General features: G+C 35.3%; 1 protein-coding gene across 2 annotated transcripts in view; it reads right to left on the reverse strand.

The window, feature by feature from the left end:
* Positions 1–13,835, reverse strand: part of LOC109240358 (lipid droplet-associated hydrolase) — a 17,436-nt gene extending 3,601 nt beyond the window's left edge. The window contains exons 1-10 of one of the 2 annotated variants that reach the window (XM_019406988.1): positions 13,638–13,835; positions 13,382–13,462; positions 12,502–12,575; positions 12,335–12,406; positions 12,171–12,199; positions 5,247–5,297; positions 3,464–3,514; positions 3,190–3,249; positions 3,011–3,093; positions 2,245–2,392 (exon numbers count right to left, since the gene is read on the reverse strand). In XM_019406988.1, the coding sequence (XP_019262533.1) occupies positions 2,245–2,392; positions 3,011–3,093; positions 3,190–3,249; positions 3,464–3,514; positions 5,247–5,297; positions 12,171–12,199; positions 12,335–12,406; positions 12,502–12,575; positions 13,382–13,462; positions 13,638–13,681 (693 nt within the window). In that variant the 5' untranslated portion in view covers positions 13,682–13,835. Of the gene's footprint in view, positions 1–2,244; positions 2,393–3,010; positions 3,094–3,189; positions 3,250–3,463; positions 3,515–5,246; positions 5,298–12,170; positions 12,200–12,334; positions 12,407–12,501; positions 12,576–13,381; positions 13,487–13,637 lie in introns of both variants that reach the window. The other variant, XM_019406987.1, reaches the window with a different exon arrangement.
* Positions 13,836–14,570: the final 735 nt, after the last annotated feature.

Here is a 14,570-nt window from a genome sequence, read left to right on the forward strand (position 1 = left end):
GGGAACCCCCCCCCCCCTCCCCCCGAACTTGGCACCGTTTATTCGGCATACACCTGAACAATTTTTGTCCTAATTACTCACATGAACTTGGCAATTTAATAGCCTCATCACCAGGACAATGACATGGCAAAGAGCGTGGACTCGCTCTCTTTTAGGCAAGTATTGGGTGGAGGTTAGTCAGGACTTGGCGCAACTTCAGCTTACCGATGACATGACCATTGATAGGAGAGGGTAGAGGTCGGGAATTAGAGTAGAAGGTTGTCAGGTAATTGCGCCTATTTCTTTTCCGTACCAGTAGAATTAGTATTGCTCTTGTATTTCCTTGTGCTTAGTTTTTCTTTTACTATCTGCTATTTCTGTTTCTTATTATTATTATCCCTATTCTTGTTTCTCTGTTTCTTATTATTATTATCCCTATTCTTGTTTCTTTCGCTTCAGTTAATCCATTATCGTGTTGTTGTTATTGCTTGCTGCTATTGCTTATTTTTCATCTTTGCTTGAACCAAGGGTCTATCGGAAACAAACTCTCTATCCTCACAAGATAGGGGTACGGTCTGCATACACTCTACCCTCCCCCAGACTTCTCTTGTGGGATTACACTAGGTTTATTGTTGTTGTTGCAAGTGGGCTATATTTCAATAGTTAATTATTTTTGAAGAAGTTAATAGATTAATTAAAGACATCAAGAAGATGCAAGAGTTAGAAAAGATGAGAACTGCAAAAGCGGATCAGCTCCAATGCCTACACAGAAATGTTACAGTGTGGAATTAAACCCACGACACAGTAGTCAATTTGAACACTCTTCGCCACAGAAACTCCGTTATTTTTTGCCAAAATCAAGTTTTTTAGCCAAAATAATGGAGAGTTCCAAGTGTATTTCTTTTATTTCTTCTTTAGATGCAAATAGATATTTATCCTAACGGTATATTTTTGTAACTTTTGGCCTAAATCTGTACTACAATTTGGCTAAAGCTCCTTTACTTTTAGCCAAAATAAAAAAGTTTCCAACTGTGAATTTTATTTCTTTTTTAGATGCAGCGACTATTTATTTCAACATATACTCTTTCTTTTCCGAGCAAAATCTACATGGAAGTTGGTAGAGCTCCATTACTTTTAGCCAAATAATAAAAAAATCAGCCAAAATAATGGATTTTCAACTATGTATTTCTTTTTCTTTCATCTTTAGCTGCAATGGGGATGTGTTTGAAACATGTTCTTTGTTGGTCCAAATTTATAATAAAAAAAATAAAAAGTTGGCTGATTAGCCAAATAAAATATATTTAGCCTAAATAATGAAGTTCCAAACATGCGTTTTACATATTTGGCATGAAAGAAAATTATCCAAAAAATTAATGAATTTATATTTAAAAAGGTAAAAAAATATTTTTGTCCACATGGCAGCGAGTGCATCACATCTCCTTGAGATGAGGTCGTCCCTGGGCTGAAGGCTACCAAACAGCCAAGTATAGGTGGTAATTAGGACAAAATATTTTATAAGCAGTGCCAAATTCGGGGGTCCCAAAGTATTAAAATAATTCCTAAGATGAGTTATGTGCAAATATGGAGATAAAATAATGCGCATATTTGACAGAAGGCACAAGTAGCACACATAAAGGTAGAATAATGAGATATACATCGAGATTGTTTGGTCACGTCCAACTTGGACCTCCAATTTTACCGGTCCGAAAGTGTGACAACATTATGGCCGAAGGTACTATAAGTGGACAAAATAGATCCTAAAAACATGGAGGAAAGTCTCAAAAGACCAACAATTTCTAGGAATTCACGGACTAAGCGAAAAGAATAAAATACAACGAAAGAGCAAGGTGTCTTTATTTTTATGCCAACTAGTTGAATTATAGTTGTTATTAGATCACTTACACTAGGTTCGGTGTTTGAGAGGAGTGTTATAAGTTTGTAAGAGATCTTTTGGAAGTGCAAGGATGTATGTGACATTTAGAGAATCTCTAGTTTTAGAGAATACCTAAGTTGTCCTAACAAAAATTAGTAAGTAGCGGAATGAAATTAGCCCAAATATGGAAAATTGACGTGCTTTGACTTTTCAAAATTGTTTAGATAAGAGCTTTGACTTGGCATTTTGGGGAAGAATTAACTTACAGATCAACTTGGCATGTCGAACTCATTGCTTATTCATCCAAAACAAAAATGAGTAACCGGTTGATCTAATACTTCAGATCTGATTACCAACAGTGTAAAAGAGAATCAGAAGAAAATGACCCTCACCCTGAGGACATGTTTACAGAGAGCCTCCACTGCAGGTGGGGACCAGGACTTCCCCACAGATTTTTTCACCAGAAATCTGGAGATCCAGGCTGGTAACAGTGCCAGAATTGCTGCAAGTGAGCTTAGGCCCGTACATAAAGTCCGAGACCTACAGAAGTTACAGCCGAAGAGCACCAAGTTTCGTCACTGTAATTGCATGAGGAAAACAATGCCTACACAAATGTCACACACAAACAGGAAAAGTAATGGTAATATACTCAAAAATAAAAGTGCCTCTAGATTTGTTTATTGGATACTTTGAATAGATGCCCACATATTCAGTCCTAAATGAATAAACTAGAAACTGTCAAAACTCTAAATCCACAATTCAAGCTCAAAGAGATACGTAAACCAGTTGCAAACAGTCAGCAGAATGGACATACAAACTAGAAGAACAGAAGTTACAGGTCGAAAAATAAAAGCTATATAGCCAGTAACTAGTTGGAAATGTTTATCAAGTCATATGATCTGCAAAGAGAATATGAATTTTCAAACAAAAAGCAATCTGATAGTCTGATCACATGCTCACTGCCGAAGTAATATGATATTAATGGGATTCTATAACTGTTTCATTAAGAATTGGAAACAAAGGTTCAGTAGTCTGCAGTAAGAGAAAAAAGGAAAAACTGATTGGTCTTCAAACGGCAAGGAAGGAAAATAAACAGCTAAAGTAGAAAGCTCTCACTTCACATAGGTAACAGACAAGGGAAAAATCAAAGAGATTTACACTGCAATCTTCTTAATAATAGCCTGTGTTGAAGACTTGGTGTTTACAGCTAGAAATGGATACAAGCAAATGCAGTATGTGACCTAGAAAAAAATAGAAATATCAGAATGAGGATTTTGGGGGAAAAAGGCATAATAGTGAAAAACCTTGTACCAATATAAAGAGGATGTAGTCTTCACCTTTTCCTGGAATCTCCTAAAAATGTCCAGAGATATGTATGAGCCAATAGAATGACCAACCTAAGAACGGAAATCAAAATCACAACACATAAAACTTCTAATACATGCAGAAAACGAGAACCTGACTATCTACATTGATAAAATGTTTCATTTTTCTTACTGATTTTTGTGAGTTTGGATTGATATCTGAATTTAACAATGAAATGATGGTTCAGAACGAGAATCCAAATAACACGCACATAAGAGTATATATTAATGCAACTTCTGAACTTACCAGTACTAGAGGAACTTCAACATCCTGAAGCTCATGCTCTATGAAGTTCAGCTGGAAAAGGGGATTTTGCAACAAAATTAAATCAAGAATGCAGACTGATATAGAACAGTATTTTGAATTGCATTTTGGGGCGAGAAGCCTTTTCTTTTGTTTAATAAAACTCCATACATTTTATTTATTTATAACTATTCTTTACCTTTTCAAGGTCAAATTTGAGTACTACTTATACTTGACGCAAGCTAAACTAGCTCAAGAATCAGGACAACCAATATTCATTATAACACTAGCGGATCATTGGACTAACTCAAAATTTTAACTTGAGCAACATGTTGAGTTTAACCGGAAAAGGAGCAATATACCAGCTTTTACTAGAAACCCAACAAAAAGCAATGAATAGAAAGTGAATCAACATCAAAGAAAAAAATATGCCAAAGGACGGACGCATAAAAAAATGATATCCAAAAACTAATGTGATAGAAATACGAAAGGGTAAAGCAAGAAGAGGGTACCAAAGTCATTAAAATTGGTCAGAGGATGATTTCTTCAAGTTCAAGGTCGCCGATCCGTCTTGAAGTTACGAAGTTAGGGCTCTTTTTCTTTGGTGGGGATGAATTTGGGTATTAAAGAAGAGGGTTTTAGAAAAAACAATCGGAGTTGTCAAAAATCTCTCTAGTTTTTTTAAGTTTCAATAGGCGGGCATGTGCCTTACTTTCTAGGGCATCACCCAACAGAACCTACACCCCCTACTATTTCCCCAATATGTTTTTGGTATTGCCCCGCCCCAGGACTCGCCCCAAAACGCATTTCAAAGCACTAGTTACTACTCCCTTCGGTCCACAATAAGTGACCAATTTGCTTTTGGCACATCCATTAAGGAAATACTAAATTCTAGAAGAAAATAGTTAGTGTGACTAAACTACCCTTCTTTAAATGTTGCACCATAGTTATAGTAGTACTTACTTTCTCTTCTCAAATGTGAGGAGTAAATGACGTTTTAGGGATACGTATCTAAGGGTAATTTTGGAAAAACTAATTGAATTTTTTCTTGATTATATAAATGGACACTTATTTTGGACCAAAATAAAAAAGCAAATTGGTCACTTATTGTGGACCGGAGGGAGTACAATTTTGCACTGAAATATATGTTGATGAAGAACTTAGATTTTATTAATTGGAAACTAGAAACATTGCCACTCCATTAGATTGAGCATTACAAAGCAGAGGATATAAAGTTTTAACATCAAACATATGATGGATAAATATCTGCAACTGAAATGTGGATTTCTGAAAAATATTAGGAATATTAAAATAATTTTAAGTGTATTATGCTAATTATAAAATGTAAAATTGAATATCAATGGGACTTATGCCACGTGGCTCGGGATTTACACCTCGCCCCATGTTGGGTAAAACATCTCACCTCACGCCACTCGCCTTTTAAAGCACCGATAATATAGACATTGAACTACCATATTCAGAAGAAAAAAGGAATATTCTGGAAAATTGAGAAAGAATAGATTAAGCTAATCCTATAATTAGAAGGAATAAAAACAGTTCTCGACTACATCCTTCAGCCACAAGTTGAAGGGTAATTTCAACTTTCCATTAACATAGAAATAACACTATCGAGGACAAATTAGTTATTGGTTCCCAAACCCAGAAATTTTTTGAAAAAAGTATTACCACTGATATGCTTTTCACCATCCCACCTGTCACATCCCCTGCCCCCTTCCCCTAAAAGAAAAGATTTCTCTAAGATAATAATATGAGGTAACAAAATTACCTTGTGATCTGTTTGTTCTTGCAGTGAAAACAGCCTTCCGTGCTCCCAATTCTAGCAATTGGAACAAATCATGCAACTTTGTTAGCCATGCATTGATGGGGCATTAGTGCCAGCTGAAACTTTAAAACAACATATTATTATACACCAACAAATATTCATCTTTAAAGTCTATCAAGTCTATGGGAAATCTTCAAAAGGTCAATCAAAGACAGTAAATCATCCAACGGTCTTCACATGAGATGCAAACTTTGAACTTGAAGTTTGAAGAGTTACAAGGAGAAATGAAAACAGAAAAGAAGGACAAAGTAGCCAGAGCCCCTTAGGGCAACTCAAATTTTTTTTATAAAATGAATACTACATGTTCCAATAGAACGATGTGTGCAACCTAACTTGCAGAGCAATTACGACTTAGCTCACTTCTGATGCGTGCGTGAATAAAGTCCTACATGGAAAGTAGAAAAAAAAAACTATTTATAAGGAGTTAGATACTCTTAATGGTGTGAGGCCTTTTAGGGAAAATCCTGTGGGCTTGGCCTAAAGCGGATAATATCACACCATGTTAAGAGTACCTTTGGGCCGTTTTAGCCCAACAACTAGTATCAGAACTAATGGTTTGGCAGGACGAGTATAGAGATGGCAGAGGGTAATGGCGCAGGGCCAGGCTTAGTGCCTTTGTCCGTCTATGGGCCAGCTTACTACCTTTACCCGTAGCTTCAAAGACGCATACACAGCCTCTCCTCTGGACTTCGGTTGGGTGACACACAGTCAACCTCCAAATTAGCGCATGAATCGTGATTGGTCATATGGAACTTAGTTCAAGGGGAAGAATGTTGGGTATGTGCGAACAAAGTCCCACATGGAAAGTAGAAAAGAAAAAGAAGCCACTTATAGCAGTTGGATACTCTTAATGGTGTGAGGCCTTTTGGAGAAAACCGTGTGGGCTTGGTCCAAAGTTGACACTATCACATCATGTTAAGAGTATCTTTAGACTGCCAACAACTTCATCCCTTTTGATAGACATTCTTTTGGTTCCGCTTAGCATAATGCTAATAAAGTTCAGAAGTTGTAAGCTGGTGCAACTATTTCTGTACCGAATTAGTCTCCTCAATGCTTGTATTTAAGAAGAGGTTCTAGTCACACCGTGATCCCTTGTCATGGATAGATGCACAGTTTTGCACGTATATCAAAGACATGAAAGGTATATATAGATGATAGACCTGTCTCATAGGTACACAGTGTTTTCGAGTTAATATTCTTTGCATAAAAGTTCAAAGTAAACTGAGGCATCTAGTGGTGAATATTCTTGGCATTTGCATGCAGAACAAATCTGGTTTAGCTTCATTAGAACTTTGTCCACAAAGATGCAGAATTGACGACTTATACTTATTATTTAAGGCACTTTTTAGATTTTATAACTACTCCTACTTATTTTTCTCCTGCAAAAGAAACTGTCTTTTACGAAATACATGGCAAAGACTAGGGATCTCAATCTGTTGTACCACGGCGTTTTAGTCCAACAAGCAGGAATGAAGCTTAAGATTTAAGAATAGGGAGTTAAGGAAAACAGTTATTGTGGGAATTGAGAAATGTAAACATCGATACAAAAGTTAAGGAATGCAAAAATACATTTAACCATCATATTCACAATTTGTAAGGGTCAAAACTCAATTCTTAAAATCTTACAGGTCGACTATCTGCACATGCTCCTCCTAACTCCCCTTTACTAAATAGCAAATGCAGAAGGAGCTTCATAAACTCCAGCGACTTTTCAGAAACTACTTGGTGGTGAATGCGGGTAACACTCATTTGTGGATGTATCTGATTATGGGTTTATGGGGCAACTTTTTGCTAATTGTAAAGAATTTCGAAGAATCCACGTGAAGCTCCCAGACCCATATTGCACCTGTTTGACTCAGCATAGTATCCATGTAACATGGTACTCAAAGAAAGAAGGAGGTGGTGAATGCTGGTACTGGGAAATGAAGGAGATGACAAATCATAGATTTAAGAATCAAAATACATAGTGATTTGCAGTTAAAAGTTAATTGTGGTCATCAAAAGGTCTTTATGTCAGACTTAAACTAATATTTACTTCATTCAGAATGTGGGAAATGAAGAAAATGAGGTTAATCTCAAACCAAAGATGCAATCTCAAGACAAAGTACGGAGGTTGATGAATAGAACTCCCACTTGGCCACATTTTGGAGGTTTTACCAGTAGCATTTCTTGTCTAAACTGAAAGCCAATATTAGGTTGAGGGAAGCAGCACACGAATAGGTGGATTTGCATTCTTGTATGTTTGGATAAAGGGCAGGAGCGCTCTTTCGCTCCCACCAGTACTTATTGTAAGGGGTGGGGCAACCGGTTAAAATCAAATATCCAACAGCCGCTTTCCTTAGAAAAAGCTAAAATTCTATTTAAAGAAAATAGAGTAATACCCAAAATACAACCAAAACTTCAAAATAAAGCAATAATAATGAAAAAGGTACTGATTTACTTAAAAGGTCCATGTTGGAACATCATAAGACAAGCCAAGAAATTTATAAAAGTACTTGTTTATTTAACAAATTAGATTAGGAAAAGAAGATTCACCAAGAATTTCAGATATAGTTATTTGAAACAAACATGGAAGAGGCAAAAAGAACAGAAACAAATGGATAACGAAAATGCAGCATTATTTGCTAAGTTGCTCAGACACGGGTGCGGATGTCCGACACGGGTACGGGTCTAGAGGTCGGATCCTTCTAGAAGTAAATTGTAAGATTCCGGGATACGGATCCTAGTATGGATACGGGTGGGGGATCCGGCTAAAAATAATTCAAAAAAATAAAAATATCTCTAAATTATGAGAAATTGTGTGGAATACTTATGTACAACTTGTAAAGTGTGGATTTCTTTTTTATCCTCAAGCTGTAGATAAGTAAATGATTGGTTTCTTAAATAAGGTATGCTATTTTCTTTAAATTTACCCTAATTTTGGTTCTGATTTCGGGAATCAATTTGTATCTCGTCTCGATTTTTTCCGTCCGCTGTGGATAAGGACCTAAAATTATTTGACCAGATCCGGTATGGATCCCATACCCACACCCATATTAGTGTCGTGTTGACACGGGTGCGGCACTTAAACTGCTGTGTCGGAGCAACTTAGATTATTTGTACTTAGTCATAAGGCGTTCTCATCCTCTACAAATAAAATGATCCAAGAGAAACCATATCTCTTTATTTTACCTTACCATCTTGCTTCACAACCCTGTTGTAAAGCAACATACCTTAAGTTGCTCCATAATATGTAGCCAATGATAGAACGAGTGAACAGCCATATCATTTGCTACTACTTCCATCAAATTCAGAAATCAAAAGACTACTCGATTCCACGATCTAGTTAACTGAGCAACTTCAATACTATGGATAGCTTCATTTGCTGAAATGACATAATTGGCCAAATAAATTAAATAAGCCCAACGGTGTTCAACAAGGCAGAGCTTCTGAAACCAGAAAAAATATTCAGAAGAGCAATTGTATTGCTGCAGTCCATTAGTATAATTCCACATGAAATTCCAACACTCCAGGTAACATAGATTTCATTAGCTAGCCTTATGTATCATTGTAATTTGTACCATGTCATCCTGTAGTGGTTACACTGCATATTCTCTACTTAATCAACGTACTGTCAAAGCAGGTAGGCTGTGACACCTGCAACATTGGAATGGGACAAAGACGTGGAAGGTAACTTTCATCCTTTGGCATTTTTGTTGTAATCTCAACATTTAACTGATTAGCCCGTACACAGACTTGATTACTTGAGTTGACAAGCTCAGAAAAGAAAAGAACATCCATGCCCTCTTGCTCTACTGTAGAGGCCATACATGCCTATCTAAACAATGTCACACAAAATGGCCCCTAGCTTGAGCTTTATATAAGATAAATTTCAACTCTTGCCGGTGGACTTATTCTAATCAAAGCACCACCATTTCATCAAACTCTCAGCTAAAATATGAGGTGCAATTTCTACAATATTGAAATCTCATACTCCTCCTGTCTATAATATTGCAGTCAACCTTCATCTTAGGGATTTATTTCAGGATTGGATAGTAGAATTTAAAATAACACCAAAAATAGATAAGAATAGTTGCGCTATAAAAAGTTGCATACCTATAATATATATGTAACTAGAATTGTCCCTTCTCTAATGGCTTAAACCTTTCACAGCTAAGTTGCTCCGACTCTTCACTTTCGGTGCCACACCCATGTTGACACGACGTGGGTATGGGTGTGGGATCTGTATCGGATCTCGTCAACCGATTTTGGGTACTTTGACCAAAATCGACGGAGAAATTCTGGACAGATACAATGATTTCTGAGATCAAAACAAAAGCTAGGATGAAATTGAAAAAAATGAAATATCTTGTATATAGAAATTTCTATGACAGTCCTTTGCCTTTATCTCCTTCTCGGATCTCCTCTTGATCAATATTTTCTCTTACTAGAAATACATTGTAAGTTTTTCACACAATGCCTCATAATCTACATATATTTTTAAAATTCTTTTTTTAGATATTTGAATTATTTTTGCCAAATCCCCAAATCCGTATCCGTATCCGTATCCGTACCTAGATCTGTAATCCCAAATCTTAAAACTTAGATCATGAAGGATCCGACCTCTAGATCCGAACTCGTACCGGACACCTGCACCCGAGTCCGAGCAACTTAGCTTTATATAAGATGGTTACTCAAGTTCAACACAATATCGGAGCAGACAAAGGTCGTGGCTTTAAGTCTTGTCATCACCCATATAAGGATATTTCCACAGCTTAGCCGAAGAAAAAGAATCAGGTTCACATGCAGGGGGCATGTTGTACATATATACATTAAGATTTAAGAGACATCCAGTAACTCTAGTTCAACATATAAATACTTAAATGATTGCTAAAGAAGAGTTCAAATTTAGCCCTAATGGGACTCAAGAGATAAATCAGTCACAAAAGTTACTATAACTTGTGCTTCGTGGGATAAATCAGCCGCTCAAGGAAAGATAATTAACTAGACATTGGCTACATGAAGTCATTAACTAGACATGCTCTTCCCCCACAAGCCAAAGCTTAGACAGGTATTCAAGTAATCTATTTAATAATACTAGTCCTAAGGTATGCGCTTTGCATGTGTACCCATATCAATGAGTATATAATTTTTAAAACAATATAAATATATTATTAAATAATATGTTTAATTCTGAAATAAATTTTTTAACAAGTATAAGTTCTTGAAAATAATGAATATTGATTTCATTGAGCTAGGCGAAAAGATAAAAAAAAAACTTTTTCAAGAAAATATCAAATTATATTCAATTCTTAAATGTAACGTAACTAGAAGAAAAAAAAACCTTTTTCATGATAGAATCAAATTGTTTTCAATTCCAAAAATTCGTAACTTAAATAAAACAGGAAAGGAAGTGCTTAAATATTTATTTGATAGAAAAACGTTGGAACACTTTGAACCATTAAATGCTACTTTTTAATTTTTTTTTCTTTGCCATTGTAATTTCATATACTTGAATGAGCTGTATGAATAATTGTGTCTCAATTATATAAGTCTCTCCATCGTATTCTTAGGTAATAAAAAGATTTAATAAATAAAATTTTAAGTGATTTCAAAGTTTTAAATATTAGATTTACATGTATATTATTATAGTTATGTTACCTAGTTCAAATTTTAAAGGGATTTACACAAGGTAATATTTTAGTCAATTTATTAGGAATTTCTAATATTAAATAAGGAAAATTTTTACAACCAAAATTTTTAGTTGATTTTAAAATTCTAAATAGTAGAATAATAATTAAACTACAAATTCCTCATCTAGCGTCACTTTTAAAAGAATCAATAGTTGTACCTTTTTTTGTCAATAAAAAAATTGTAGTAGTTTAATTTTTTCCTCGGATGGCTTCGAACCCAAATCTATGGTTGTTGGCGAGATATTAAAACCTTGAAATTTGAATTTCTAAAAGGTATTAACGTAAGTTAGTTCTTGTATTTGGTCCTAAATATTAGGACTTTAATTTGTACAAGGAAGAAATTTAGTTGATTTTAATGTCTTAAATATTAGGTTTTCCTACATAATAATTCAAATGTGGAAAGTTTTAAAAAATAAAATTTTAGTTAATTTCCAAGTCCTACATATTAGGGAAAATAGGTAAATGACAATTTTGACTAGTGTTTCGTGCTTTTGATAGTAAAAAGATTTTTTTTGTTTTGATAATTGTGGTGTCTGGGCTAGCTTGTGCGCACCTCGACTAATTCCACGGGATACCAGCTATCTCCCAACAGCAACAGGTACCAGGTAACTCTGTCCACCAAGGCTGGACAGATTGGAGTAAATCACCTAGTGTTTTTTTGCCTCTGTTGGGATTTGAACCTGAAACCTGTTCTCAACCCACTTCATTGACCACTAGGCCACACCCAGGTGCCCAAAAAAAAAATTATGGGTCATATACGCAGTAAAACTTTTATACAAGTCAAATTACAATTTGTGTTACATTCCAGTTCTGTAATTCGACCAATTATGCCTTACAAAAGGTTGCTCAATTAATACAAATTGTTTAAAACTTAAAATTGTATGTTGTTTTTGTTCAACTTTGATTATTGCACTAAGGAAAACATTTTCCCCAAAAATATTTCCATGAAGAAGTCATTTTGTGGTATTTGGTTATAGGAAGAAAAAAATCTTGAAGTATTTTTAGTTAAATAGGTAGTAAATGAGAGTAGGTGCGATAAGTTATTACATGTTCAGTAACTTTATCAAAGAATATGTATAGCTAAATGCCAATGAAATTTGTTTCCGACATTCACACTTCACGAAGAAGATTCATTTCAATAGGCAAGAAGACTGAATTCCTGGTATTCTAGTTTATATTGGCCTAAAGGCCTTACCTTTTCTGTTTGACCAATGTGCGAGATTGCTGAAAGAAACAAAAGAAAAAGGAAGCAATCAGTACAAAAATTCAGATTTAAAACAAAGAAAGATTGTTTCTAGCTGACCATGAATCTTGGTATCCAAGTTGTTATAGTCCAGTAGAGGTGAAACTGTATCTTGCCTGTGACGGATGCAGCTCCACCCAACAGATCATAGAGTGATTCCAGAAAATCAACATAAAACGAGATAACACCTGCAGCAGTATCAACATAATCAACATAACTTAATTAATAGTCGCTTCACTAACACCTCAAAACATAAATTCACTGGCTTACAAAGTATAACAACCTGGATTTCCAGGAATAAACAAGACATGAAACTTCGGGTCCTTGGCATGAATTTCCAGCAGATCCGTCTTATAACTGGCCCATCATTACACGCACAAGATGAGACGCTAACAGTTTCTTATGCACACATGACTTGATCTTTAATTCAGGTGCTCATTTCTCACAAGTCAAAAGCGAATGGATAGTAAGTAAAACACCAATCAGCACAGTATCATTGGTAACCCCGTGGGAGTACCAAAAAATGCTACCCATCCTACCTTACTAAATTCATTTTCCATAGAAAATTCATTTATAGAAAAGCTACATTAAAATCACTATAACCAGATTTGAAGTTAAGACATTTTTAAAATGCTTCAAGAACTCCTAACAAAAAGAAAATAAAAAGTTTTAACTCTCCAACTACTCCCTCAGTCCTAATTTAGGTGGTGGTGTTTGACTTAACACAGACTTTAAGAAAGAAAGACTTTTGAAACTTGCGGTTAAAACAAGTTATAGACAATTTTGTGGCTATAAATCATCTCAGCTAGGGTAAAATGTGAAGGTTAAAGTTAAATTATTTTTTTTAAAAAGGAAATATGACATTCTTTTTAGGAACACTATAAAAAGGAAAGTATGGTGATAATTTCTACACCAAACGAACTAGATTAGTAAAACATAAATTCACTATACAGAATGATGAATGTGCTTCATATTGCAACTCCAACAATTGGGTCCAAATTAACAGAGTCTTCTACTATCTCAATCACATTGGTGTTTATCCATATTCGTAACACTGTGTGGAAACAGAATGGAAACACATAATCAACATCCCTTATCTGCGTTAAACTACAAATAGAAATAAAAAAATTAAGAGTCAAAAGACAGTGAGAGTGCAACGATACCCTGAAACGCTGCATAGCCGAAAACTTGCACGATGTCTTTTATCAATCAGACTCAGATTTTCGGGACCCATTTGTGAATTTCTGCACTTGGATGAAATTAGTCTCCTGAAATAAATAAATAAATAAATAAATAAATAAAACACAAAAAGAAGAATGACGATATGGTTTTTTTTCCTCACACACACAAAAATGGAGTACATGAAAAACGGCGATTAAAACATGAATTGGGTATTGAAAAGGGCGTAGGAACCTGTACCTGGAGTGGAAGGAGAAAGATCGAGAAATGGGAGGAAGAAGCATGGATTCTATCGAACTCTGTTAATATAGGGGATTTAGTGGGAGTCTGGTATGGACTGGTCGTTAACTCGTTACTCCGTAATGTTAATGCTAATAACTTTTTGTCTTTTTTGGGGTCTCCCTTTTAATTCTTTCTGCTGGTTAGGACCACCGGGGGCGAAGCTATAGCTATACTCTGGTAAGGGTGATTATCCTTCCTCGAAAAAATTGCACGTATAAATAAGTAAAATATTAAATTTTTAAAATATATAGTAACATGTATAAAATATTTTTTGTAGGGAATTTTTTTTACTTCTTTCAAATCTGAACACAATGACCACCTTCTTGGGATCTGCAATTTGATTAGACATTTAGTTAGCATCAATATTAGTCGTTTGCTAAGATGCATTAGATAAAATAATGCATGCATTAGCTTTGTGTATTAATAATACCTTGTTCGGTACACATTTTGAACATATGCAATAGTTATGCAAGCATTAGTTATATACCCTAATGCATAGAAAACCATGGTATTAACAAGGCAAAATACATACTTCGCCCATCGACCTTGTCCCCAAATTCCGCTTACACACCTATTAAAGACGGAAATTATATTACACACCAAAATTTTTAAAGGTGTGTCAATTACACACCACTTCGGTGTTTGACCACATCTGCTTAAAGATTGCTATTACACGCACCAATCAGCATCTGACACGTGTCATAAATCAAAAAAAAAGAAAAAACACTGGAAAAAAATCTCTCCCCCCCCCCCCCCCCCCTCCACACCCTCTCCTCATCTTCCCAAAGAAAAAAATACAGAAAAGAAAAAACCCCACCCCCTCCTCATCTCCACAACCCCATCATCTTCTCCACCACCACCATAGTACCACCAACTGTTCCACTACAAGCA

Source organism: Nicotiana attenuata, unplaced genomic scaffold, assembly GCF_001879085.1.
Source record: "Nicotiana attenuata strain UT unplaced genomic scaffold, NIATTr2, whole genome shotgun sequence".
In the NCBI taxonomy this organism is placed as follows: domain Eukaryota; kingdom Viridiplantae; phylum Streptophyta; class Magnoliopsida; order Solanales; family Solanaceae; genus Nicotiana; species Nicotiana attenuata.